Source organism: Homalodisca vitripennis, chromosome 5 (genome assembly GCF_021130785.1).
Source record: "Homalodisca vitripennis isolate AUS2020 chromosome 5, UT_GWSS_2.1, whole genome shotgun sequence".
Taxonomy (NCBI): domain Eukaryota; kingdom Metazoa; phylum Arthropoda; class Insecta; order Hemiptera; family Cicadellidae; genus Homalodisca; species Homalodisca vitripennis.
Window position 1 is genome coordinate 166,710,598 of NC_060211.1, and position 27,593 is coordinate 166,738,190.

The 27,593-nt window shown below is 34.0% G+C and overlaps 1 protein-coding gene across 2 annotated transcripts in view; it reads left to right on the forward strand.

The window, feature by feature from the left end:
- Nucleotides 1-224: 224 nt before the first annotated feature.
- Nucleotides 225-27,593, forward strand: part of LOC124363104 — a 35,647-nt gene continuing 8,278 nt past the window's right edge. For both annotated transcript variants that reach the window (XM_046818227.1, XM_046818228.1), the window contains exons 1-7: nucleotides 225-577; nucleotides 10,328-10,388; nucleotides 11,954-12,100; nucleotides 12,963-13,211; nucleotides 15,690-16,031; nucleotides 22,575-22,688; nucleotides 22,949-23,106. In XM_046818227.1, coding sequence (XP_046674183.1) covers nucleotides 401-577; nucleotides 10,328-10,388; nucleotides 11,954-12,100; nucleotides 12,963-13,211; nucleotides 15,690-16,031; nucleotides 22,575-22,688; nucleotides 22,949-23,106 — 1,248 coding nt within the window. In that variant the 5' untranslated portion in view covers nucleotides 225-400. The remainder of the gene's footprint in view (nucleotides 578-10,327; nucleotides 10,389-11,953; nucleotides 12,101-12,962; nucleotides 13,212-15,689; nucleotides 16,032-22,574; nucleotides 22,689-22,948; nucleotides 23,107-27,593) is intronic.

The following is a 27,593-nucleotide window of genomic DNA, read 5'->3' on the forward strand; positions in this document are numbered from 1 at the left end:
TGTAATCTTATGTTATACATAACAACATTATAATACATTATTCGGCGCTATATATGTTGGATTCTCTAAAGTGACTGGCATTTATTCGGAGTATATGCAGCTTTTATAGTATAGTATAAGTATAAATAGTTTTACCTATGTAACGATTAACCAAACCGTGAATATTTAAGGATCTTTTTCAATGTTTTTGACGTTGCAAGTATCGTCTGCTTGAGAAACTTCTGTCTGCAATTATAGTGGAATCTACTGTCTACTATGTTTTCCCTTTCTATCCAAAAAATTAAATTTATTAATCTAATACTGTGTGGTTTTTGATTTAATTTAAATTTGAATTTTTAGACCTATGTTTTGCCAGTGATCTTTAATTTATTTCGATCTTGTGAGATGTTATGTGCCAAATATGTGCTGTTCTAATATTTGTAATGTAGTGGTGCAAAGAGCTTTCAGGGTTGAAATTGTTTTAAGCATAATACTGCAGTTTTTGCATTTTCAGTATATATTTTGTAGTGATTTTGAACACAATGTTTTTTTGGAACCGTACTTATGTGAAAACCACACTACTTCATGTGCCCACCAGGTAAAAATACTATTTACTTAGACAGCAATTCTTTGCTATTCTTTTGACAGGTGTAAAACTATTTATTACATTATGATAGTATTAAAATTCCCAGTTGTATTACAGTAGTCATAATGTTATTTGTAGCCTGCATTGTTTATTTGTCATACCTGTTTTGCTTTAGCTAAGATGCCTAATTCATAAATCAAAACTGTACTACAACTGTAAATGGTTTTTCTATATTATAGGCTATATTATATTATATGCCAATCAATATAAAAGAGTTAGATTTATATGTTGTTAGTTTAAAAATTTGTTGCTTAGTAGCCAATATTATATGCCTGAACAGGATGGCTCAAAATTCATATTCAAAATACGTCAGTATTTAAGACAAGCTTAGACTTTTATAGATCAAAACATGATTGTTTTGCTTTGTCAGTCAATCAGTCTACAAATATTTAAAATGCAGAATTTGGAGAAATAGATAGTCTAATTGATTACACCTTTCATTGCCAAGTTATGGTTCATTAATCAATGTTAGCTTTTTTAACTGTTGAGAACAAGGTATAATTATAGTGGTATCCTAGGAGGAAGTATTGTACTGTATTTGACTAACATTGTTTTCTATGAAAATGATGAGGCTATTATGTGTGTATTCAGCCAATAATGTGTGAATTCTTACAACACATAGCCTATATTTAGCCTACAGTAGATAAAGTTTGCAATAGAAAATAGAATTTTCCGTGACTGTCCAATGTGACCTGACATAAAAAAATTGGAATGATCTAGAACGTGATCTGAGGTTGGGAAAGTACCGATTAGAAATGCCCCTGGCCATCAGCGAGGGCTTAGGTGGTCTGCACCTCTGTCAAAAAAGACAAACATCCCTTGAGATAGTATCTAAATTCAAGCTCAGATAATGTAAGGTCTCATAAAGGTTATCTTTAACTTTGGTCCTATTAGTACTACATATTTATGATAATTTAATTTAAACCTACTTAAATCGAGTAACATCAAGTAGTAAATAGGGACAGAGAGTAGTTTTGTAGGCCTCCAGTGAGATAAACTCTTCCAAGAATAGTAGCCTCTGTATAATACTAAAGTACCTTAACTTTTTAATTATAATATTAATGTAGTATTTATTTACTTACTTACTTACTTATATAGCCTAATAACAAATAGAAGACAGGGATAGAATGGTCTCGCCGACATCGCTTCCTTTTGGGAAGAAGAAAACAAGAACCGATCGTCATAATAATGTGTAATTTTCACAGAAAGTAAAATTGAATCTGTTCTTTCTAATAATAGGCTAGCACTTTTTGGTTTCCAGTAAGAAAAATTCTTTTAAAAATAGTGGCCTCCGGATAATACCAAAGTACCAAAAATCGCGACACATTGTATGCACCACTCTAACACAATTCACGCATCACAGCTGCGGAGGCTGAACAGGAAATTCCATTCTGTACAGGCCTATTAGTTTTATGAATACATGGATGGTGACTTCAATGCACAAGTGCTGAGTACCTATGTGATTAAACTTCCATTTATTTATGACATCAAAAGTTGTCTTTCATGGGATCTTAATTTAATTTCTTTTCTAAATATGCCTTATATTTACTGTCCCCTCTAGGCTGTCTTAATTTATTTATGGTTCGGGAAAATGTTCACTTTTATTATCTATTTGTTTCTTTAGCTCTTTCTTACAATACTTCTTTGTTTGAACAATCCAGTTCATGACACGCTGGGCTGAAGTTGATAGCCATATCTATTGCCAGTGATAGCTTCAAAGGCACAAGTCATATACGGAAAGCAGCCACTTTGATCATTGGTCAGGGTTGTCAGAATCAGTATTCTCATTTTAGGTTAATGCAAGGTTAATGCAATGTCCATCTGAGGGTTGTAAAATTTTATTGGTCCAATATCTGCAATTTATGGGAATGAAATAAGAAGAATGGATTTGAACCATATCAAGCCAACGCTAATGTAACAATGAAAATAGTAATTTGTTTTATAGGTTAACACGTCAAAGTATTCCGCAAAATTTGGTCCTTGTGAACTGAATCTTTCTAATTTAATAATATATGTGGTATTAAAAAATTAGAGTATCTTTGTACCTATGTTTAAATTTTATCAGAATTTTTGATTCATAGCAAAAATTTATAAATAAGGTATATTTAAAAAACATTTTTAAAAGCCCTTTTTGGTAAGATTACAGAATTTCGGATATTTGCCATCGTTATGGTTACAAAAGGTGAAACACAACGTTTCGAGGATAGGAATCTATTCTTTTCGCCAGATGGGAGAGGTATTAGTAGCCTACATACAAAAATAGAGAACAGAAAGAATAAAAGAATGGAAAGAAAAGGATTCAGACTTACCCAAAAGCTGCTTGGAGTCTTCTCCAGGTGTTATCACTGCAGACACAATCACACATCACACCGGCACGGATAAAAGTGGATTACTAACACAAAAATCAATGTTGTCTCTTTTTTTGGCAACACGTGTCATCTGAAACAATGGGTCAGGAAGGCAATGGTTAGGAGGAAGGGGTAAAGGCAAGGTGCTTCCGGCCCTATGTTTTGGTCTTTTTTTTTTTTTTTTTTACAATAGGAAAATGCATTATGCACCGTCAGGGACAGATGTTCGCCCTGGTGTGTGGGACTCTCACCCACTAAAAACCTACCGGTCCAGGCATTGGAAACCCTCTCGAGAACGCATCTCTGCAACTACTTCAAGAGGGTGCCATCGTTCGCCCAATGGGCATTACTTCATTCTAAAATCCACCGGCATGAGCTATTCTGGTGCTTTATAGCTGCTCTCTTCTTTTTTGCCTTAGCACCCTCTTGCAGAACGCAGCGACAGCGCTCCACGATTCGGGACTGGACAACATCTCTTCTATAAGAGTCTCCGGCGAAACACACCCGATAGCTGCCTCCAGATGTTTTGGTCTTAGACCTTAGTGTCATGGTGTGTGTACGAATTTTGTTGGTTGCGATTCCTTTAATTGGTATAATGTTGTTAGGTTTCCTGGTTAGTTCTTTTCTTAATATTGGTACCCAAAGTTGTCTAACCTCAACCGAAGGTTGACTTAGCGGTTGGTCATGTATGAAGCCTCAATAAGTTTTCTTTAAAAAACTTCTCCTCACGTTGTATTATGTTGGCTTCATCCCATTTCATAATATGATGATTTTCAGACCAACAATGTTGAGCAATTTTAGACTTTTCCAATAGTCCTTTTTTGTTTCTTGATGTTCTTTAATTAATTCTGCTCTCAAATCACTTTTGGTCAATAACAAATTTTTTAATTATTGATTTAATCTTCTGTTACTTTGAAGGTATCTACATAATGTATCTGCAGTATGAAATTTGTTACATTTAATTGATAAAATATGTTTGTTTATGAAGGTGCTATTAAGTCATAATCAAAATCTAAGAGCTGATCAAAAATTTGGAAAACACTGGAACTTTATCTCTGAGCTCAATAAATTTGTCAAATAATTTTTTCTGGACATCTATTGTATGTTAATATGCAACAAAAGCTAAATATGATCACTTGCGACTTTCCATGACTTCAAATAATAGGGTTTGGAGGAGCATAGATTTGTATGTTGTTTATTATTTTTTAACTTCTTAAAAAAGTATTTTTAAGGATTGTAGAAATATTCTCGACTACCAGAGCCTCCCTGTGGATACAACGAGGAGTTCACTTAATGTTTGGTGCAATGGGAACAATCCGGTTTTACACCCTGGCCCCGATTCGGCACTAACAGTTGTATTTCTAACACATTGATCATATCTTAATACTATGTCTCGAAAGAAAAAGCTTGTCAGATGTTAAATATCATAGAACATGTGTAAGAGTCAGTGTTGCCGAACTGAGTTTATCCAGTAATATGTTTTAAACCGTAAAAATTACCTAAAGACCTTTAAACAGAATTTAGAAATTCTCGCTAGTTATGGACCTCCTGAAAACCACTCGTGGACCCAATATTATATAATTCTGGTAGTTATGGACTTCCTAAAAGACACTCGTGAACCCCTGGGGGTTCGGTAACTACTTTTTAGGAACCTGTGGTCTATCGTATATAAAAAATATTTAGGTGTATAATTACAAATTTAGTTTAGTTTATGTTTTACAAGTGTTTTCAGTAATTTGTTGTTGAAAAACCATGAATTAATTTATTATATTTTGTAATATTGGATTTTATTACCTAATTTAAAATCTAACATCTAAAGTTAATTTGCATAAGTTGTATTGCTAAAACATTTCAAACTTAAGTAAATCAATGTAAAAGTCATATGTCATGTTAAAATATGTGACCAATGGTGTGATTTTTTTCTGCGTGAACTGTGGCTAGATTGAGATCTGTTACTTTCGATGTAGTGAAAGTAATACAATTTCTTATATAAATGCATTCTGTTATCATTGTTGGGGGCGCAAGTTAACCAGATATGAAAATATGAAGTTTATTTAAATGATAAAGTATAACAGGGCTACACAGTGCGTAATCAATAGTGTACCGCAAATAGCAATGAGTAATGAGGCGCCAATGACAGATTCAAACCATATTATATAAACATTACTATAAAATGAATGAACACAATTAAATGTATGTATATAAGATACTTGTGATAGATAGAGGCAGGGCCGTGCGCAGAATTTTATTTAGGGGGGGTTCTATACTTATTTTATGAAATAAAAAAGAAGAAACTTAAATAAGTAATAGATTAAAAATTAATACGTATGGAAAATGAGTTTATTATAAAATTGTAAAACTACATACTTTTAATACATTTGTAACTCATTCTTTAAACAAAGTAAAAACTTTTTCAAATAAAAACATATGTGATCTACTCTTTCAATAAGTTAAGTCGCTCTATTGCTCTGGTCCGCGCATGCGCGCTCCGTTTTTGGTCCCGCGCGACCAATTGTGTAGCGCGTCGGAGCTCCAATTTTTAAACAGTATATAACACAAATCAGGCGGAAAGCGCGCGCAATCAAACGATTGGAAATATTTGTGCGCGCATGCGCGTAAACTGACGGCGTAATAGAGCACAATTAAACTGATATATGGAAACAATATGATATATCCCAATCTTCAAGGGGGGGGTTTGAACCCCCAAAACCCCCCCATGCGCACGGGCCTGGATAGAGGGCACTAACAACATTGTGTTAGGCACAACAACTAGCTATTCTGTCTGAGAAAACAAGTAAGAAATTGAATAAACCATCGAGAACAACAAGCCTGTGTCGTAGTAATAATGGATATGATACACCTTGTGTCATGTAACAGGCTTCGCTGAGGTTGCATGCAAAATTTCAGATCTACAGCTCATTTCATTCTCAAGATATCCTGCGGACAGATAGGCAGACGGGCTATCATACATAAAAGAAATTTTTTCATCCTTCCCAAGAGGCAAAAGAGAAATTGTGTTACTCTACCGAGTGATAGGCTTCAATGACGATCAGCCAAACTTCATGGTGGGACAAGCACAATTATAAAAATCATTCTTGTGTATGTTGAAAAAGTTTGATACAAAATTTAAAGTCTACAGATTAAATCTTTCTTGATATATATTGTCTCATGGTACATTCACGTTTTTGTTCATTAAGTTAGGCTTCATAGCAATGTTCAAATAATAAACTACAACGCAAGAGTGCACTTAAATTGAATCTTGTCACCGACTTTTAACATTGACTTTCCAATGTATTATATTTTCTTTTCACTCTATGAATTAAAATGTCAAAAGTTAAAATTCTATATTATTGTATTCAGTTTTTTTACCAATTTATGTATTCTATCTTTTTCTCATTGCCTTGATGGTTACCCATAAGAGCAATGTAAAAATATCTGTTAACCCTTAGCCAAATCACCATATCTGGGACTGAAGACCAAGGAATTGATTTCAACAAACAGGGATTGGAAAGAAAAAACATTATTTGTATTTTATCAGGTTTACATATGGTATATGTATACTTTCCAAAAACAAAAGCCAAGGATGTGAACAAGCTCGAGTTGGGATGGCCCTGTGAAGCATTTATAGGGTTTATTTTTGGGAATTATCCTAATCCCAAATATTATAAATCTGCAACTGTTGATGTTTGTGTATTTATCCTGCAGAAACTACTACTTATGTATAATGTGTTGATATTTTGGATTGAAAGATGAAAGTATTTTCCAGTGACCATAATTTATTTTAGGCTGCTCAGTATGTTTTTCAAAAAGGAGATACCGTGATACACTTATTGTATACCCAGGAGTGCTTACTTTGTTATTTAAAATTGAGATATTCTTGATCCTCATTTAATATTATAGGGAATTGTGAATCTGCAATTAGTATAGAATAAAAGTCCTTTTTTTATATTTGATTGAAATGTATTGATCACTAAAAACCCATTGAAGTGAGACTATATGATTTGATTTAGTCTGGTGATATTTATTTAGATTAGTGGAAAAAGTATTATGTTGTCAATATATGGTATACTTTGTACTAATAATTATTCGTTTTGCAGCTCTAAACTGTTATAAAAAATCCTTTTTCCTTTCCAAAAATTATTTTTTTTAATACTGTTATAAACAGTTTAAAGATTTAGTGTGTGAATAGTAATATAAGTATAATTTACTGTATAGCTTCGTTAAAATAGTATAAGTGCAAAGAATAAGCTAGAATCTAATGCAAGCCTTCCAAAGAAAGGCATATTTCCAAGAAATATATTGTATTATTAACCCAATACTTTAGATATATCTTTATAATTAATATAAAGAACTAGAAATAAGAACTCTTTTAAACATTTTATATTTAGCAATTAGCCATGTGTAAAATTTAATAACCTATAAGAAAAGCATGGAAGTTTAGATAAACTTCCTTATAAATTCATGCTTGCAAAGTTTTACTGCTTTCAACCTTTCTAAGCTTTCATGCTTTTTTATTTTTGTAATTTATATATTTAAAAATTTACTTTCAAACATGTTGAGTGTGGCCTTACGGTGCATAATCAGCTTGAGAGTAGCACTGCTGAGTTCTCACTCAGTATAGTAGTGAAGGTGTTAAAAAATTGTCCCACCTGATTATCAGAATAGAGATTATGTACATCTTTCATCAACAGTGAATCCTACCACAATGGGAGTTTCTTAGTCACTAATAGGATTATTCAGTTATATAATTTGTTATGGGAGTCGAACGAAAGATTAGAGTTGCTGGAATTTTAATTTGGAAATTTGTTGTCAAGGCTAATACGCATACCCAAACCCAATAAATACTTTGTTATGTACGAGGTATGTAAATTAAGTAATGAGACTGGCAACGTCACATTTGATCTGGCAACAATGAATTGGCTTGGGTTGGAGGGGTGGTAGAGGAACATGTGATCCACCCCATCAGTACAAATTTGACCTCGCTTATGTCATTTGGTTGTGCGTAGTGATTGTTTTTGTGAAACAGTTTTTTGCATTATGTCCTAAAAATGAGTAACACAAATTTCAAGCAACAATGTGCTATGAGGTTTTGCCTCAGACTTGGGATCAGTACAATGGAAACTCTTGCTAAACTTCTGCAGGCCTACAGAGATAGTGTTTTGTCATAAGCCCAGATTTTTTGATGGTTTAGAGCATTTTTAGAACGAAGAGAGTCGATTGAAAATGAACCATGAAGCGGAAGACCTTTATCTTCAAGGACTGATGAGAATGTCAACAGAATCCGGGATCTTGTGCGTTCAGATTGTCGGTTGAGAGTCAGAATGATCGGGGAAGAGTTAAATTTGAGTCACACCACCTTTCATCAAGTTTTAACCAATGAATTGTATATATTGAAAGAAAAATCTGCGCAAAAGTGGTTCCAAAAAACCTTTTATAAGACAGGAAAAGATCAGAAAGGAAAGGTGCCTTGACTTTTTGGATTCAATTCAAAATTAACCCCATTTTCTGGACCGTATCATTACTGGTAACGAGTCTTGGGTGTTTAAGTAAGACACAGAAACCAAGCATCAGAGCATGGAGTGGCACACTTCAACCTCTCCAAGGCCCCAAAAAAGCAAGGATGGCAAAGTCAAAAATCAAATGCATGCTGATTTGTTTTTTTGATATTCACAGAATCGTCCACAAAGAGTTCCTACCTCAGTGCCAAACGGTCAATCAACACTTTTACCGGTAGGTTCTTGAAAGACTTAGAAAAAGGTCATTCATGTAAGACGTTGCATTATGATAATGCTCCTTGTCACACAGCAATTTCCATAAACAGGTTTTTAGCTAGCAAAAACGCTCCTGTGGCTCCTCAACCTCTTTATTAGCCTGACTACTTGAGTCCTTGACAATAAACATGAGTGTCACTGAACTAATGGTGGATATAATACAACTCATCATGTATAACATGACCGGTGTCCTGCACAGAAGGTAAAGAGTGAATAAAGTGGTGAGAGAATGTCCGTTGCCGCTCTCTGTCTGGTGGACTTAAGTCTGTAACCTTGTGTACGTGCTGCCTAAAAATATTGTTTCATGCAAGTTCCCATATTGTCATACTTGTAGGCCTATTTTGATCGTTAACAAATTTTCTTCTTATTTTACTCCTTATGTTCTCTGTGCCGAAAGTTTGTGAAGGAAGGTAATATACGGAGAAATATAGGAGGTATAAAAAAGGAAAACATGTAAATATTTTTCCAACTTTTACCATTTCATGAAAAGCAAAGTAGAAATGTATACTCCTATGAATTTGAAAAAATTTTAACATTGTGCTGTTTAAGCAACTGGTATTTAAAACAACACTCTTTGATGAAGGAGGATCCGCAATATTATCTCTACCTCAGGTATATAACTAAGCTGAATTTGAAGTTAAAAGAAATTAATCACCTCACAGCATTGTGACACAAAAAATTCAGGAATGTTTGTTGTGATTTCTGACTTGTGCATGTAAAAACTCTAGTATGAATTTTAAATTTTAATACTGATTGAAGAGATCAGATTACAGATCTTGAAATGTAGTTTCATTGATTTATTGTATCACTGAATAATGAATAATGGCAAATGTCCCAAAACATCCTATTACCTTTGTGATAGATAATGTTATATTATAGATAATGTAACACATTGATACAGAATGTCATCTATATTGTTATAGATTAATCCGATCAGCAAATTAGTGGTGACAAATTTTTTTTAAAAGATAAAGATCGTAATAAATTTATAAACCAATCTGGAATCTCATATTGGTTTATTTATGTGAGTTAATGAACATTTATAATGTATTTTAGCTAATATTTAATGTTTCTGTTTCAAGTAGCATCCAATGATTCTGACGATACTTGCAGGATCACATATTATCGACGGGACTGAAGCTAATTTGTAATGTATCTGTTTCAGGTAGCATCCAATGATTCTGACGATACTTGCAGGATCACATATTATCGACGGGACTGAAGCTAATTTGTAATGTATCTGTTTCAGGTAGCATTCAATGGTTCTGACGATACTTGCAGGATCACATATTACCGACGGGACTGAAGCTAATTTGTAATGTATCTGTTTCAGGTAGCATCCAATGATTCTGACGATGCTTGCAGGATCACATGTTATCGACGGGACTGAAGCTAATTTGTAATGTTTCTGTTTCAGGTAGCATCCAATGATTCTGACGATGCTTGCAGGATCACATATTATCGACGGGACTGAAGCTAATTTGTAATGTATCTGTTTCAGGTAGCATCCAATGATTCTGACGATGCTTGCAGGATAGATATCTACGGGACTCTGAAACTAATTTGTAATGTTTCTGTTTCAGGTAGCATCCAATGATTCTGACGATGCTTGCAGGATCACATATTATCCACGGGACTCTGAAGGTAATTTTGTGATAGTTTAAATATAAAGTTTCTAAACAATGATTAGATTGTCAATACAAAGTATTTATAGTTATTGTAAATTCTCACAAGTTTTACTTCCTAAATACTCTTCACATTTTTGAGAAATTATAATTTAAAAAGAAATACATGGTTTATATTACTGTTAATTTTATATGTAAATATAAAATCATTTCAGATGACATGTAGCTTTCCAAATATTGTTGTTCTTTTGAATTTTCCAGTACATATTGCTTAGTTATGTTAAAACTCTTTGGGAAAATGTAATAATAGTTGATGCAATATGAGGAATATTGGAGTCTTGATGAATCATAACACTGAAAAAATTACGTCAGCTAATTGTAATGTTTTAATGATTCATTTACAGGGTTTTTCGTGCCAAAGGTTTTCCCTTCTTTGCTGCACTTTATTTCTTTTGGTCAATCCACATTTCATTTCCTATTGTGTGTATATTTGTTTGAAAAACCTTTCTTTAGTTTTGAACGTTTTGCTCCTGTTTTTCCTTAGACAAGTTATAGATCCATTAGAAAAGTTTAGTTTCAGCGCACTGCAAAAGTTTTGAAAATTAAGTGGCAAGAACCAGTACGTACATTTTTTATCTTTCCTCAAACAGTTTTTTTTTATATGATTTATGATTATGAGACTTTTCATTTGTAGGGTTTCTATATTCTTTACAGGTCGAAGTCTAATTCAAAGAACACCTTAAATTCTTACAGCACTGAATTATACTCATTAATTTCTCCATTACAAAATTTCTTACCCGTTGATACACGAATTTCTTGAATTACCCAGTTTATGATGACAAGCCACTGTGAAAGTTTATCAATAGATTACCGATGGCTGACTAGTAAATATGAAAACTTAATGCGATGAACCATGTCATGTTCAGAAAGCTAAGTCCCTAAAAAATATTATTGACTATTCATATTAAGTGTCATAAAAGTTAAGATTTTAAGTTTTTGCGGATTTTAAGATTGTTTGCACGTATTAGTAATTTGTAATAGTCGAGAAGCCCAGAGCCAAATAGCATTGTATAAGCACACAACCTTATTTTTTTTTTAAATTTCCCCTTAGAAAGCAATCGACCTTCAGTCGCACTGGTGTTGGTGGAGGTTGAGATAGGAGGGTATTAAAGGGTTAAAAATATGAAATGATAACTTTTTTGAAGTTATATTTTCTTAGCTTTATGCACTTAAAACCGACCAAAAAAGACACATAAATGATAGTTATATGACCGTCAGAGAACTAGATAAAGAGACAAAATTGATATTTTAAGGGTCTGTACATATTTAAGGGTCTGTACATATGGTTAGTTGACACTGGTTTAATATTATTTACTCGTTTTAAGTTTAGATTTAACCTTTTTTAGTTTTAAGAGTTTCAAACTAAGAAAAATATTTTGTAACAAAATTATTAGTAATGTAATCTAACTTATATCTAAAAATATTGGAATGAAATCATCAAATTAAGGAAATGTTAAATTAAACATAACACATTTAATTTAACATTACGTACATAAATACTATATATATGTTTTTATTTTTCAGCATGTCAGTCCTCCGAGTTTAAAGGAGACAGTGATATGGAGGAAGAGATTGGGAAGTTGAAAATTACTTCGTATTTAATTACTGATACAGATGATGGTCTTCCGATACCTGCATTTAATCTGTCCTTTACGAATATCAAGTGGTCAAGTAAGTTACTATTGTATATTTGCTGTACGATCTAGTATCTAGATATAAACTTAATAATTATTGAATTTTTTTGGTATGATTGAGTCTGTAGACACTCTATTAGTTATATGTGCTTTTTCACACAACCTTATTAGTTCCTGTGTAAAGATAATTTATTATTGTAGTATCCTTGGGATTGACGAGGTTATAAAGATAGAGTTACTGTTATAAGCATGTATTATTTATGTGACTTAAGTTATTAATAAGACTTGAAAAAACCAGAAGTATAATTTATTGTAAGATTAAAACTATTTAATAAATTACCAAAAATGGCTTTGAATGTTACATTAAATAAGTTTAAAACAAGTAGAGAAAATAGCTTATAGACAAACTGATTGCTGGGACTGTGATATTTGTTCTTTAAGTTTTTAATAATTCTTATCTGTAATGGTTTGAAAAAAAATGTCCCGATTGTTATTAATTTATATTGTTGTTTATTACTATGTGTTGTGTTGTAAATAATTGGTTGTGATTTAAAAATTTTTATTCAGTACTCTAACCAGTGTAAACGTATTCTTGATATAGTGTGTTATTACTATTTGTTGCTGTGTAATTATGTGTTTGATTATTTTATTCGCTCCTTTAAAAATCACACACTCCAATTGTAATTTGTTTTTGTGAGAACTTTTGTGAAAACAAAGTAAAATAAAACCTGATTTAAATAAAAGTGACTTACTGGAGGAAAAGGAATATTGATGTTTATTTTTTATTGTTGATAAAAACCCTTTAAACACAGTTAATATGCAATGGGAACAGCTAAACCATCTATCATTAAAAATATAATTAATTTTTTGGGGAGTAGATAATTTTTTTTTAATTGTAGGAGCACGGATAAGATTTGTGAGAAAGTCGGTGACAAAGAATGAAGTGATGACACCACTGCCTGAGGCCTGTAGGGAGTTGGAGATGCCGAGACAACGCTCGGAGAGTGCCAGCCTGTACCTGGACTGTCTCTGGTCGGACCGCACTTATCAGGGCCACATCTACCAGTTCCAGTACATCGCCACTCCGCCCGACGGGCCGTCTAGAGCTTTCAAATATGCATTTTTTGTTCCAAATGGTCTGCAAAGAAGTAAGTCAACTTGTGTTTTCGTATGAAACAATACTCATACTTAGACATGTAAGTGTTTTATTTATATTTCAAGGTACATGATTTGTTGTCTATAACGTACTTTCTTATAATTTTAGAGATTGTGAAAGACAAATTGTTTTTTCTACTTAGAATAGGAATCAAAGAAAAATTTATTTATTCTGGGAAAACACACTAGCTACCTTAAATATTGTACCAAAATAATATTTCCTCATGAATACTTTACATCTGTGTCTGTGAAGAGTTTTCTATTTATTATTACTGAATAAAATATTAAATTAACATATTATTATAATAAACTAAGTGTACAAATGTTACAACAGCAACAAAAACAACAATAACAATGATAATGATAATAATATAAATAATATTAATGTATAAATTGAAAAACATCTAAATAAACTAAATAAATATTAACAACCAATATTAAAAATATATTGTGTATATCAGTTTTATGATCGTTATACGAGGGTCTTCCAGAAAGTAAAGAACGATTGCGCATCACGGGCGGCGCAGTTCCCCCACCACCGCGGTAGATAGCTTGTTCGTTAGCCACACCTTCTGCCTCAGTGTGAGCTGAGTAGTGGTACCGTGAGGTCACGTTTGCGTCTCCTGTGAAAGTTTAAAATGGCGGCGTTAATTGAAAATCCCGCCAAGTGTGAACTGCGTAGTGTGATACGGTTTCTGAATGCACAGAATGTTCGACCTGTTGAAATTTATAGGCAAATTAAGGCAGTTTACGGTGACAATGCGATGAACGAGTCATCAGTGAGAAAATGGTGCATTCAATTTAAGGAAGGTCGAACTAATGTGCACGACGAGGAACGAAGTGGAAGGCCGTCACTCGTTACTGACGAGTTGGCAGCGAAAGTTGATGGAAAAATTCAACAAAACCGTCGTTTCACTTTGAGTGGTCTAGTGGAATTTTTTCCACAAATTTCAAGGTCGCTTTTGCACGAAATAGTGACTGAACGTCTTGGTTATCAGAAAATGTGTGCTCGTTGGGTGCCTAAGATTCTTACTGATGTCCACAAGACTAAACGGATGGGAGCAGCTCTTGAGTTTTTGACTCAGTATGACGAAGAAGGTGATGCGTTTCTTGACCGCATCGTAACGGGTGACGAAACTTGGGTTTCCTATCGAACCCCGGAAACAAAGCTCCAGTCAATGGAATGGCATCACTCGAATTCACCAACAAAAAACAGGAAAGAAAAACCAAATTTGAACACCAGGAAATTGATGGCAACAGTTTTTTGGGACCGAAAAGGCCTAATCCATGTGGAGTTCATGCCGAGAGGCGAAACAATCAACTCAGAGGCCTACATCGAGACCTTGCATCGGCTTCGCCGCGCTATTCAGAACAAACGACGCGGAATGCTGTCGTCGAAAGTGGTGCTGATCCACGACAATGCTCGGCCTCATTGCAGTGCACGAACCAAAGCAGAACTCAATTCTTTCAAATGGCAAATCTTCGGACACCCTCCGTATAGTCCAGATCTGGCTCCGAGTGACTATCACTTGTTTCCAAAGTTGAAAGTGTTTTTAGGCGGAAAAAACTTTTTGGGTGACGAAGACCTCAAAGAAGGAGTGAAAACGTGGCTTCATTCCTTGGCGGCAGAACAGTATAACGTCGGTATAGAAAAACTGGTGCCACGCTACAACAAGTGCCTTGACAGTTCCGGCGATTTTGTAGAAAAATAGAGTAAGTTTATAAGTATTTATAAATAAATTTTCATGCTCTTATCTTTTGTTTTTATTGACTTATAACAAAACGTTCTTTACTTTCTGGAAGACCCTCGTATAAGTGATCGCGACCAGCTCTAAAATAGAAAGAAATCATCTACCCAGGGATAGGACACCAACCCACAATAGTGACAAGATGTGCGCATAGTACTTAATCCTGAGTTGACCTGCATGAAGGGGTATAAAAGTTTCCTCAGACATTGTTTATGACGTTGGATGTTTTGCTTACCCAACTAAGATATAGTGATTATACGTATTTGTATTATTTCACGAATTCAACAACACTAGTTACAAGCTGCTTCTACATGGGTCATCACAGGAAGCACTTTTTAAAAAGAGAAAAGTATTTATGACTTTAACTTTGTTAAATAAAATGCAAGTTAATGAAATTACATAATTCTCTCCAATATTATTGATTACTTTCAATATCAACATCAGTAAACTTTACTTAAAGTAGAACAAAAAACCCAATGGTAATTTTGATTTTGTAACTGCTTTTATAGGCCTACTTATCATGTTTTATAAGGCTCTGTACCTCACTAGAGTTTGCAAAACAGAAAGATAACACTCAGTATAGTTTTAATCGTAAGAAGCACAATCTTATATTTGTATGTTTTAATAAAAAAGAAACAATTGAAGAACACACTAATTGATAGATTAAAAATTAAATTAAACGATGTAATCGATTTGTATACTATGTAAATGTATGATTGGCAGCACTGACTGTGCCGATGGCGGAGTACCAGTTGTTCATGGTGGTGGATGTGTCATCGTTGCCACTCATACGTCTGCGCCTTCAGGTGGCACCACCACGCTACAACATCACGCGCTACCGCGTGCAGCTGTGGCGAAGCTCCCGGCAGCCGGACGGCAACTCGTGGGTGGTCCATTCCCAGATCCTCACAACCCCCCCTCACACACCTCCCGACACAGTGCTGGTTGTCGCCTACAACTCTGAGTACAAGCCGGGCGTCTACAACTTCACCGCCCTGCCCATCCACCCCCACTGCACCGAACACAACCCTTGCACTCTCTCTAGGGCCCCGGAGGTCTTGATCGGTATGTGGTAGATAGCTGAGCAGCTAGTTTAGTTCAAACATGTCTATTTAGCTACAATACTAATGAAACATATAAATTTTGTCCTTTTTGTATCTTTGTTCTTTTACAGGTACGGTTCAGTAATAATTATCACTTTATGGATAGCTAAACATATTTCTGAGTTAAAGACTCTTGGAGCAATTGGAAAAAACTTATAAATACTACTAAATGTAAATAACACAATGCTTGGAAACCGTAAGGACAAAATTTCAAATGTTAATAAATCGGGAATTTCTGAAATTGGATGCGATGACTGTAACAAAATTATATTAAAAAAAATAAACAATAAAAACATGATTTAAAGAGCATTTATCGCACACAAAATATGGAGGAGTTGAAAAATCTGCTATAGCCAAGCACTGCATCGAATCAAGATCAGAACAGAACATCAATTAAAAATCTAAAATCAATAAAAGAAGTAACAAAACCTTTTATTTTTTTTTTTTTTTTTTTTTTTTTTTTTTTTTTTTTTTTCTGGGGCGGCCTACTGCCATGCACTTAAGCCTCAAGGGCCTTTTGCGCACCCCGGAAACACCATGAGGACTTCCAGTCTACAACTTCAGCAGTTCAACAAACCGCCGAAAACAACCTATCAAGTCCTCCTGGGAAAACTCGCCACCCCTGTTCAAGCTACCAAAGATGGCATACCGCTCTCTTGCTATTGCTGGGCAATCAAAGAGCAGGTGCTCAGCAGTCTCCTCCTGCTCATTACACCTTCCACAGAGCGGATCCTCCTGAAGGATGCCAACTCTGTGTAGATGCTTCTTCAGGTGACCATGCCTCGTAATGAGACCAATCACCTTAGAAGACATTGATCTGTTTAATGAGAGAAGGTCCGAGGCCACCTTGGAGGAAGGTGACTGTAATACCATTCTACTCACTCTGAAACCCGGATGCAACCTCCACCTTCTCTCATGCTCCGCGTGAATCCATTTCGAGACAACCCTAGAGGATTCACACCTTGGAACACCGCAGAATGGTTGAGGGCCCGTCATAATTGTTGCTGAGCCCTGGTTGGCCAGGGCATCAGCTCTTTCGTTCCCAAGAATCCCCTCATGACCAGGAACCCAACAGACGGTTACATTGTTGATTCTGCTGGCAAGGGAGGAAACGGTCTGATAGCAATCCCAAACCAGTTTGGATTTGATTGCACAGGAATCCAGCGCCTTCAGTGCTGCCTGACTGTCTGTGAAAATGTTAATCGTCTTGCCCCTATATCGCAGACGAAGATTCTCACGAGCACATTCCATAATGGCTGCGACCTCCGCTTGAAAGACTGTCGGATACGGACCCATAGGAACCACCAGCTCCCTACATGGTCTCACTCCCAGAATTCCAGCGCCCGTGCCGCTTTTTGTTTTAGAGCCGTCTGTGTACCATTCGAGCTCCGCTGGTGGAAGAGGTTGCTTCCCCTCTGACCAATCATCCCTTGAGGGCAAAATTATCCTAAAGGGTTTGTCAAAGGAAAACTTTTGTGGCATCTGATCAGAGATCATGTGCAAAACATCCTCCTGTATCAGAGTGCCAATTCTGCAGTGCCCACCTCTGCAGCCCGACCAGAATCCCGTCTGCTGAAGACAGTAGGCACTCTTCCTGGCCATAGCTCGAATGACAATGTCCAGGGGGGCGAGATTAAGACAACAGTCCAGAGCCGCGCCTGGCGCACTAGGAAAGGCCCCCGTGATAGCAAGGCTGGCCATCCTTTGGATACCTGCCAGACGTGCTACCACAGTCTTGGTTTCCGTTTTTGGCCACCATACGACAGCTCCGTACATTAGTGCAGGTCTGACAACGGAAACATAAAGCCAGTACAAGAGCCTCGGCTTCAGTCCCTAGGGCCCACCTATCACACGTCTGCATTGCATTAGAGACCACTTACCCCTGGCAATGACCCTTTCTAGATGAGGTCCCCAGTTTAGAACCCTATCTAGGATCACGCCCAGGTACTTGACCTCAGGCTTCAGCTCAACGGGTGAGCCTTTAAATAGAAAGGGACCAATGCCCTCCATCTGTCGCCTCCTGGTAAAGGCAACCACGGCAGCCTTGGTGGGGTTGACGGTGAGGCCAACCTTATCACACCAGTTTCCCACCATGTTCAGAGCAGCATTGGTCAGTTCCGTGATTGTTGTGTTGAACTTGCCACTCACAAGAATCACAATATCATCTGCGTACCCTTGTGCAAAGACACCGCTGCTATTCAAAGAATTCAGCAGGTCGTCCACAACCAGGTTCCACAGAAGAGGAGAGAGGACGCCGCCCTGCGGACAGCCCCTCGTAGCCTTCGCATTAACACTTGCTCCCATGAGGGTTGAAACAACAACCCTGTCCGTGAGCAAGGCCCCTATCCAGTCACACACCTGACCATCAACGCCACGTCCCGAGACCGCATTGATAATCGCCTGAGTGGCTGTATAACAAAACCATTGAACTTAAATGCATGGGAAACACTACACATAAACATAAATAAAGAAAAACTCATAAACAATTTAGGAGGCCCTACTGAAAATTCTAGTCTTATATCTTCTCAATTTATTCAAAAATTATACTGTAGTCATATTTAATTTTTCATACTGGCTGAAATATTTCCAAAATTTTTGTATTTGCATATTTACACTATATGGTATTTTAATTTGAATAAAAATAATGTAAATATTTATTTGTGGAGTCGCCTGATGATGAAAAACCTTTGGTTTCAAAAGGCCTTGTAAAAAAAAAATAATTTGGAAAAGTATCGTATTATTTACATTTAGTAGTATTTATATTTCTGGGTGATGAATAGTTTATGTTACTTTAAGGAATGTAAGGGCTGTACATTAAGTTGAGTTGTGTAATAATAAAGTCAATATAGTACTAAATGTTAACAGATTCCGGAGAAAACATATTTAACATCTGCCTCTGCTATAGTTAACTATATGTTAATTTTGGTAAGGCCGCCTTCGAGACACAAGTACGTATCCTCCGCCATATGTCCTGTGTATGACTGTGTTAGAAGCCATAATTAACATATCAGGATGTTAAGTGAGAACTGCAAGTTGTGTTTGAAGCTGACCTAAACACTCTGGTGAAGTAGGATGTTGTAAATGTAAAAGTATTAGAGATTATTTCAATGTTTTCTTACTAACACCACTACATAGTTACCACTCACACCACACTTTCACTGCACCTCTATATTGTAACCTTCACACTGATAGATTTGCACAACAAGTAGATCAAACAGCTGATTGATGTAACATTTACAAAACTACATACGAGTGGAGGAAGTCGTTCACTTTCTTTTGGCCTCTTGTCACAAATTTACTCCGAGTTTGCGTATTTTTGTGTGTGTGTATATTACAAAACAAGTGTGCAAAAATATGATACAAACTATTTTTACATAATTTGATACTAAATTTTGGCTTCCAATGGGTTCAATTGATTTTGAACTCAAAATCAAATCAGATTATTGCTAAAGGAAATGTTTGTGCTGGTCTGGTTTATACCATTTATAACAATTTATTAGGTTATAAACAGTAAAAATTTAAGAAAAACCACTAGAGTTAAAAAAAACTACTTTTTAACCCTTTCAATCTCTAAGATTAAAATTTATAACTTTTCATAACAATTAGAGAATGACCTAAAAGTTGCACCAAATTACTCGTATAGATATATACTATCAACAAGAAATATATAGATGTAGTTTTAAGTAATTTAAAATCACAAAAAAAATAGCGTTTTAATAGATTACATAAAAAAAATTTTATTTTTTAAATTTTTTTGTAAATATCTAAAAAAGGAAAAATAATTTTACTGTGGGAAGCTATTTTATTATATTGTACATTTAGAAAGGAACAACCATACAAAATTTTGTGTTATTTCTCTCATAAATAAATTCTTTACGACACATTTTGTATAAATACGCATAATTGTACTTCGCAACAAGTGATACAGCAACTGACTCTTACACTGCAAGAAACTTAAAATAAATATTCACATTATGGATGTACCGGTAAAAAGATGATTTTAGGATCCATAAACAGTTTCAATACAATTAAAAACACTATTTACCAAGAAATATTTACACAATTTTATTTGAAATTTATTTACACTTTTTCTATTTACAAATATGCTAGTTACAATTTTATTCCCATGAGATTGCAAATTTTCAGTCATTGTAACTACTAGACACAATAGCTAAGCACGTAACTACTAACACTAATAATATTTACAACAACAAAATAAAATAATAAAGGAGAATCCAGCATACAATAGTACGATTACATTAAAACATAAAGAATTAACAACAATAGATCGAGTCAGCTGATAATGTCACGTGACAATTACGAAATAAAAATGCATAGACCTCCAAAATAAATATGATATTCATATTAATTATCTACAAATATACCAGGGAATAAAAAAACATAAAACTTTAATCATTTGACGTAGTATTTATTTAAGAAAACGACGAATACCAAGGCGGCAATATATTGCCGCCTGGCACTTTTCAGACACGATCTGTGGCGGCAATATATTGCCGCCTGGCCCGGAAAGGGTTAAGACAAAAAAAACATGAGTTTAGATTTTGATGTATTAGGTTTTTAAAATGTTAAAAAAATATTGTTTTATCGAGATATTTATAAAATTATATGTAATCATAACATAAGATCATCCATACAGCCTCTAATTAATTAATTTAACTTTTAATACATGAAAAAGAGAGATTATTGATATTTTTTGTAAGTAATTGTTTTCTTTACCAGAATGAAGAAGAGGGTTGTTCAGAAACTAAGTTCCTTCTCCATCTGCTTATCCAATTTGTGGAGATGGGGACACAATCTTAATGATACTGTAAGGACATCCCACCATTTGTGTGCTTCAAATGTGCTCATAAAATTTGTGGAGATGTGGACACAATGTTAATGATACTGTAATGTCATCCCACCATTCTGTGTGCTTCATATGTGTTCATCTAATATGTAGGGATGGGAAAACAATCTTAATGATACTATGAGGACATTCCACCATTATGTGTGCTTCAAGTCTGCTTATTGAATTTGTGGAGATAGGAACACAATCTTAATGTACTATGAGGACATTCCACCATTATGTGTGCTTCAAGTCTGCTTATTGAATTTTTGGAGATGGGAATACAATCTTAATGTACTGTGGGGACATCCCACCATTCTGTGTGCTTCATTCAAATCTGTGTATCGAATTTGTGGAGATGGGAACACAATCTTAATGTACTGTGAGGACATCCCACCATTCTGTGTGCTTCATTCAAATCTGCGTATCGAATTTGTGGAGATGGGAACACAATCTTAATGTACTGTGAGGACATCCCACCATTCTGTGTGCTTCATTCAAGTCTGCTTATTGAATTTGTGGAGATGGGAACACAATCTTAATGTACTGTGAGGACATCCCACCATTCTGTGTGCTTATTCAAATCTGCGTATTGAATTTTTGGAGATGGGAACACAATCTTAATGTACTGTGAGGACATCCCACCATTCTGTGTGCTTATTCAAATCTGCGTATTGAATTTGTGGAAATGGGAACATAATCTTAATGTACTGTGAGGACATAGGACATTCCACCATTATGTGTGCTTCAAGTCTGCTTATTGAATTTGTGGAGATGGGAACACAATCTTAATGTACTGTGAGGACATCCCACCATTTTGTGTGCTTCATTCAAATCTGCGTATCGAATTTGTGGAGATGGGAACACAATCTTAATGTACTGTGAGGGACATTCCACCATTATGTGTGCTTCATTCAAGTCTGCTTATTGAATTTGTGGAGATGGGAACACAATCTTAATGTACTATGAGGACATTCCACCATTATGTGTGCTTCAAGTCTGCTTATTGAATTTGTGGAGATGGGAACACAATCTTAATGTACTGTGAGGATATCCCACCATTCTGTGTGCTTCATTCAAATCTGCGTATCGAATTTGTGGAGATGGGAACACAATCTTAATGTATTGTGAGGACATCCCACCATTCTATATATACTATATATATACTATTTATATATATAGTATATATACATTCTATACTATATATATAGTATTTTTAAAATATTACTAAAATTTGGAAGTGATTTTTCCAGTTGATAATAAAAGTAACTAGTTGATTTTAAAAATATCAAGAAAAATAATAAAGAAAACTAGGAATCTGCTTTTACAGATTCTTTCATTTAGTTTTGAAATTTCAATTTTGATCCCGAAATAAAAACTTTGTTGTTCTTTTTTGTTTTTCCAACTGTTTACCATTAACAGGTAACTAAGTGTACAGGAAGCAGAATTTTATTCACTATTTATCTAAAAGCTCTATATAACTGTGATTAATTGGGTAAATTTTTTACATGCATTAAGGATTTTTTACATTTACGTAAAAAACTAATTTTTCTAATGACCCTCATATCTGTACATATAATTTATACATCTTGATTACTATGTTCCATTCCCAGACAGTGATTATTTTGTTAGTTATATAAGTGTTGTTGATGTTTACAGTTGCCAGCCCTGAGATGCCACTGCTGATAGGCATTGTGGGAACAGTGATCCTCATTCCTGTCTTCCTTACAGCGTACTTCATTTGGAGAAGATCCTGTGCCCAGAAACCTACAGGTAAAGTACAAGCTAAATAGAGCGATGTAATGTTTAACTGGTAGAAGAGTTTTATTTCACTCTTAGTATCTCACCTTTACTTAATTTATATTTAACACTTGAGATTTCATAATTTATCTTAAATAACAATATATATATATATATATTATATATATATATATATATATAGTCAGGTACTCCAAAAACAGATGCAAAAACAAGTGTATTATCCATTTCTACTTTTGACCACTGCTCAGCAAGTTACATGTCGGATTTTGCAGGTGATGAACCTCGCCTTCCACCCAAGGTTCTGCTCATCTACAACCCCAACTACCCTTCGCATGTTGATGACATGATCGAATTCCACCACTATCTGAAGAAATCCTGTCATCTCGACCCACTGTTTGACCTATTCGCCATCCCCAACACTGACACTAAAGTAAGCATTTAATAATAATATGAAACATTTTGTTGTTAGCATTGGTCTGATAATCTCTTATTTAAGAATAAAAGTACTGTAATATCCTCATACTGGTCCACTAACACAGCTGAATTCTTCAGTGATTTTGTTTCCAGTCAAAGAAAAATATGAATTCATTAAAAATGATTGCAGTCAAATCAATAAATATTAAAAATAAATACAATGGAGTATCAAAGAACCTTTAACGAACTGACTGTAGGGGCAATCTTTGATCTTCTTACTCATGAAAATTGAAGTCCTTTCTTGGACCGAGAAGAACTACGTACAAGTTACAAGTTAATGATTTTTCTATCAAGAATTACTGCACAGGCGGATGGACAAACAACAATACCATTTTAATGAGGACATGTGTTGTTAATAAGTTATGTTTTTTTACAATAGAACAAAATGTTGATCATCAGCCAAATTGATTAAAATCAAACAAATGTAACTTGGTAACCACTAAAAATTTACTGCAATCTCTGCAAATGGAGGAATACATAGCTTTAAAACATTTCAAAATTGGTTATCAGTAATAGTGTGTTCCTTTTAGTTGTGTACAAATATGTAATAAATAAATAACTGCCTTTATAGATACATTGTTGGAAATGGTAGTAGTTGGAGATTTTAGTATTTTTTAATCACTAATGTTATTTTAAACCGAATTAACTTCAATTCAAAACTCGAGGTGAGTGTTTTTATTATGAATATATTATAATAGGTTATACATTGGTGTGATAAATGTGGAAAATGTGTAACAAACAATGCAGCGAATCACAAAAAGCTAATCGGGTGTCGTGACAAGGTTGAACTGAAGATGCAGACTGACTTTACTCCAGTTAAGATGAGGTACTTTGTTACACATTTGGAACTACTATACTTCTTTCGATGTAACCATTCCTGAGTTGAATGTATTGCAGTTCCAGAATCAGCAAGTAGAAAATAATAGGACAAGTTTTTTGATTCGAATCAGTAAATTTGATATTAGCAATTGTTTTTGAGGGGCTGATTTTGTAATTTACTGATTTTCTTGTCATATTTGTGTAGTTTTACGCAATTGATACTTTTTTTCAAAAATGAATGGGTATATTTGGTATTGAAGCTCCAATTAAAAAGAATTTTAAAATCTTTTGTTTTCATATTAGTCAGTCTGTAACACACTGTATAATATTTTTCTTTCTTCCTGATAAATTGTGCACAATATAAATTTGAATTTTGGTTTTCAGATATTTTTTCATATGTGATGCTATAAACAAATAAGTGGTTTATTTTTTGACCAAATGTGTGTGGTGTATGAATGTAGTTGGTAAATATGGATACTCATGTACTTTCTATTTATAAATTTTCCTATTTATAAAACCTGGCTTTGTTCAACATTAAAACAGTTTCAACGGCATTTTTAATGATCAGGAAACAATATAAAGTTTTCAGCTGCACGCTTTTCACATAAACTTTCCATGGTAAAAAAAAGATAGTTACACAAAACAACAAAAAAACTGTCACTAAATAAGAACACAATAAGCCAGGTCAACGATACAGGTGGCACTGTAATGGCGATGAGCTGCGCTACCAATACCTAAGGGCAGAAGTCTGTACGGCACAAGCCCCACTCACAACAGAGCTATTCTGGGAACTTTTGGTACCCCCTCAAATAGGAGAAGAATGTTTTTGCCGTGTTTGGTACTGTTTACTATTTGTAGACATTTTTTTGACTTTATTGAGATTGCCTTGTGTTTTATCCTATATAAACATTGTCCAATCTTAAATAATTGTTCACTCTTACTTATGATTGCAGAGTTTTAAACAATGTCTCATTTTAAAGATACAATTTAAAGTATTGAAATCCTTAAGTGTTTTTTTGTGATTTCTGCCAGTAATGTATAGCATTACAGTTTTACACTTTCATACTGATTTTGGTGAAATGCTATTCAATACTTTTGGGCAAGTGTTTGTAATAAACAAACTTCTAGCTTTATAAAACTATATGTATCATATTTTATTTAATATATGTCAGAAGTATTTCATATAGTTCGTTCCAATATTGGCATGAACAAAATCAGTAAAAATCCTTGAATTTGAAATATAATCGGTTAAGTGTAATGAAGACGATTGTGTGGTCATAGTGGATTTGGCAAGTTAAATGATTTATAGATTTTCTATGTAATTAATGAAAAAAGTAATGAATCGTCTATCAACAAAAGTAGAGTTAATTTGAAATAAATCTCTTGATAAGAAGATTTTTGACTACATGGAAAGACCTATCTGTGAAGTTTATTTTTACTATAATATAGTAATATTTACTGATATCATAACGTTAATTTTGTTATAATTAACTGTTAAAGGGTAACAAAAATGTTTGAGATATATGCTTAGGACCATTTTAACTGATCCACTATTCGTATATCAGATAAACTTAAATAAGGAACGTCGTCTATTTTTTAATGAAAATTAAAAATATCGATGTAGAATTCCAATATTTGGCTACCATTTTAAACTTTACAATTTTTAACGAAACACCCTATATTTTCTTTTGAAATTTGGGATATACAAATATTTTAAAACATTTTTTAGCTCCGAAACTTATTTAATTTCCTTGTTTAGGAGCTACAGCCTATTAAGTGTTTAAAAATGACATGGTTTGACATTTTTAAGGGTGATTGTGTTAGAAATTTGAAATGTAGTATAAAAGTGAATTACATTATTGTTAATTTTGTATTAGCATTGTATCCAGGTTAAGTAATAAAACCTTAGTGTAATTAATATGTTGGAAACATAAGTATAGAAATTGAATACTAAATAAGTAATCATCATCATAGCTTACAACCAAGTCAGTTTATATGGGAATTGCTTTATAGTTTTTGAACGATTTAAAACATTAGAAAATGTTAGAACATTAAAACATTTAATGTCAATGTTGTACATAATTATCAACTATATTTGGTTTAACGCTAGAAACACGAGCTTGTTAAAAATAACTGTGTCAATTGATTAATAGTAAAATCAAAAGGATCACCAATAGATATAAGGAAATATATATAAACCCCGATTAGGTCTAGAACCGTTTGAGGTCAGATTTAGAGCACTGTCTTCTTCTACTAGAGACCTTCAATTTAATGTACTACTTGACCTGTGTTTTCCTACAGAATAGTCCCCTAATTCGATGAAAAATAATATATTTGTATAAAAAATTATTGGTTATGTACTGATGCTACTAAAAAAACGAAAACACTAAAAAAGAGATTGAACACTGCAACAGAAACTTGCAAAAGACTTTACACAATTTACTTTAATTAGCCTTATCAGCATCATATTCAGGTCATTAATCAGAGAATTACATCACTTACTCGTGTATAAGTCACTATAACTCACACATGTTCTAATCACAACTCACTAAAGTTATGACTTACTATCATTATTATACCAAAAATATCTCTAATTCGTTAAAATCTTTGCCATAATATTCTGTTGTCATAACATTCACACATTTATGCCACTCAATTGTATCTTTCAAATTAATTAAAAATTTTAGCATTTTTTGAACCCAGTTTTAGTTTTCAGTGTTTTTTTCTCAATATTAAATTATTTTATTTCATAACCTATCATTACTGTGTGTATTCTTTAGGCAAAATCTATACAAAATTATCTTTAGGAAGTCCCATGCTAAGAAGATGTATGCACATTATTGTTAAATAATCATTAGTAAAATCTATATATATAAATGCGAATGTTTGTATGTTCCGTTATAACTCTGGAACCAATGCGCGAAACATCGTGAAATTTTGTACAGTGATTCTACACGTTCCTGGAAGTAACATAGGCATACATACTAGAGTAAATTTGGTCCAATTAAAATAGTTTATTTAATTAATTTTTTAATTATAAATTGTTGTTGATGTTAGAGTGTTTTATATTGGATCCGACAGACTGCGCTACGACACATAATACAAAGCGAACTGATACTTAACAGCTGATAATACTTTCAGCTGAAGTTCATCAAAGAGGCAGAAACATTTGTTTACATTTAAAATTTAGAAAACTTTTATTGTAAAGTGCTTGATCAGTAGTGTAATGCAGGTTGCATAGAAGACGTCATTGCCTAATTTTAAATTCAGATTGCACCAATGATCAATAATCTTCTATATATATAAAAATGAATGTTTGTGTGTTTGTCCTTTATGGAATCGTAAACTATTTGACCGATCATTACGAAAATTTGTATGTATATGTATTTGTCCACGAAGAATGTTTCTATGCTATGAATATTGATGTAACTCGCCTCCTGGTGGCGTTGCCAAAGATAAATAGTTTTCAAAGCGCCTGCACATTATAAACTGCAATTACGAGACAGTTACGAATATTCAATAGCCAAAACACTATTTGAAGGCACTAAGTTATGATGTATATTTGTCTTGAAGATAAATTTCTGGTTGAACTTAAAGCTTGAGTGTTAGACCACTTCATATAAA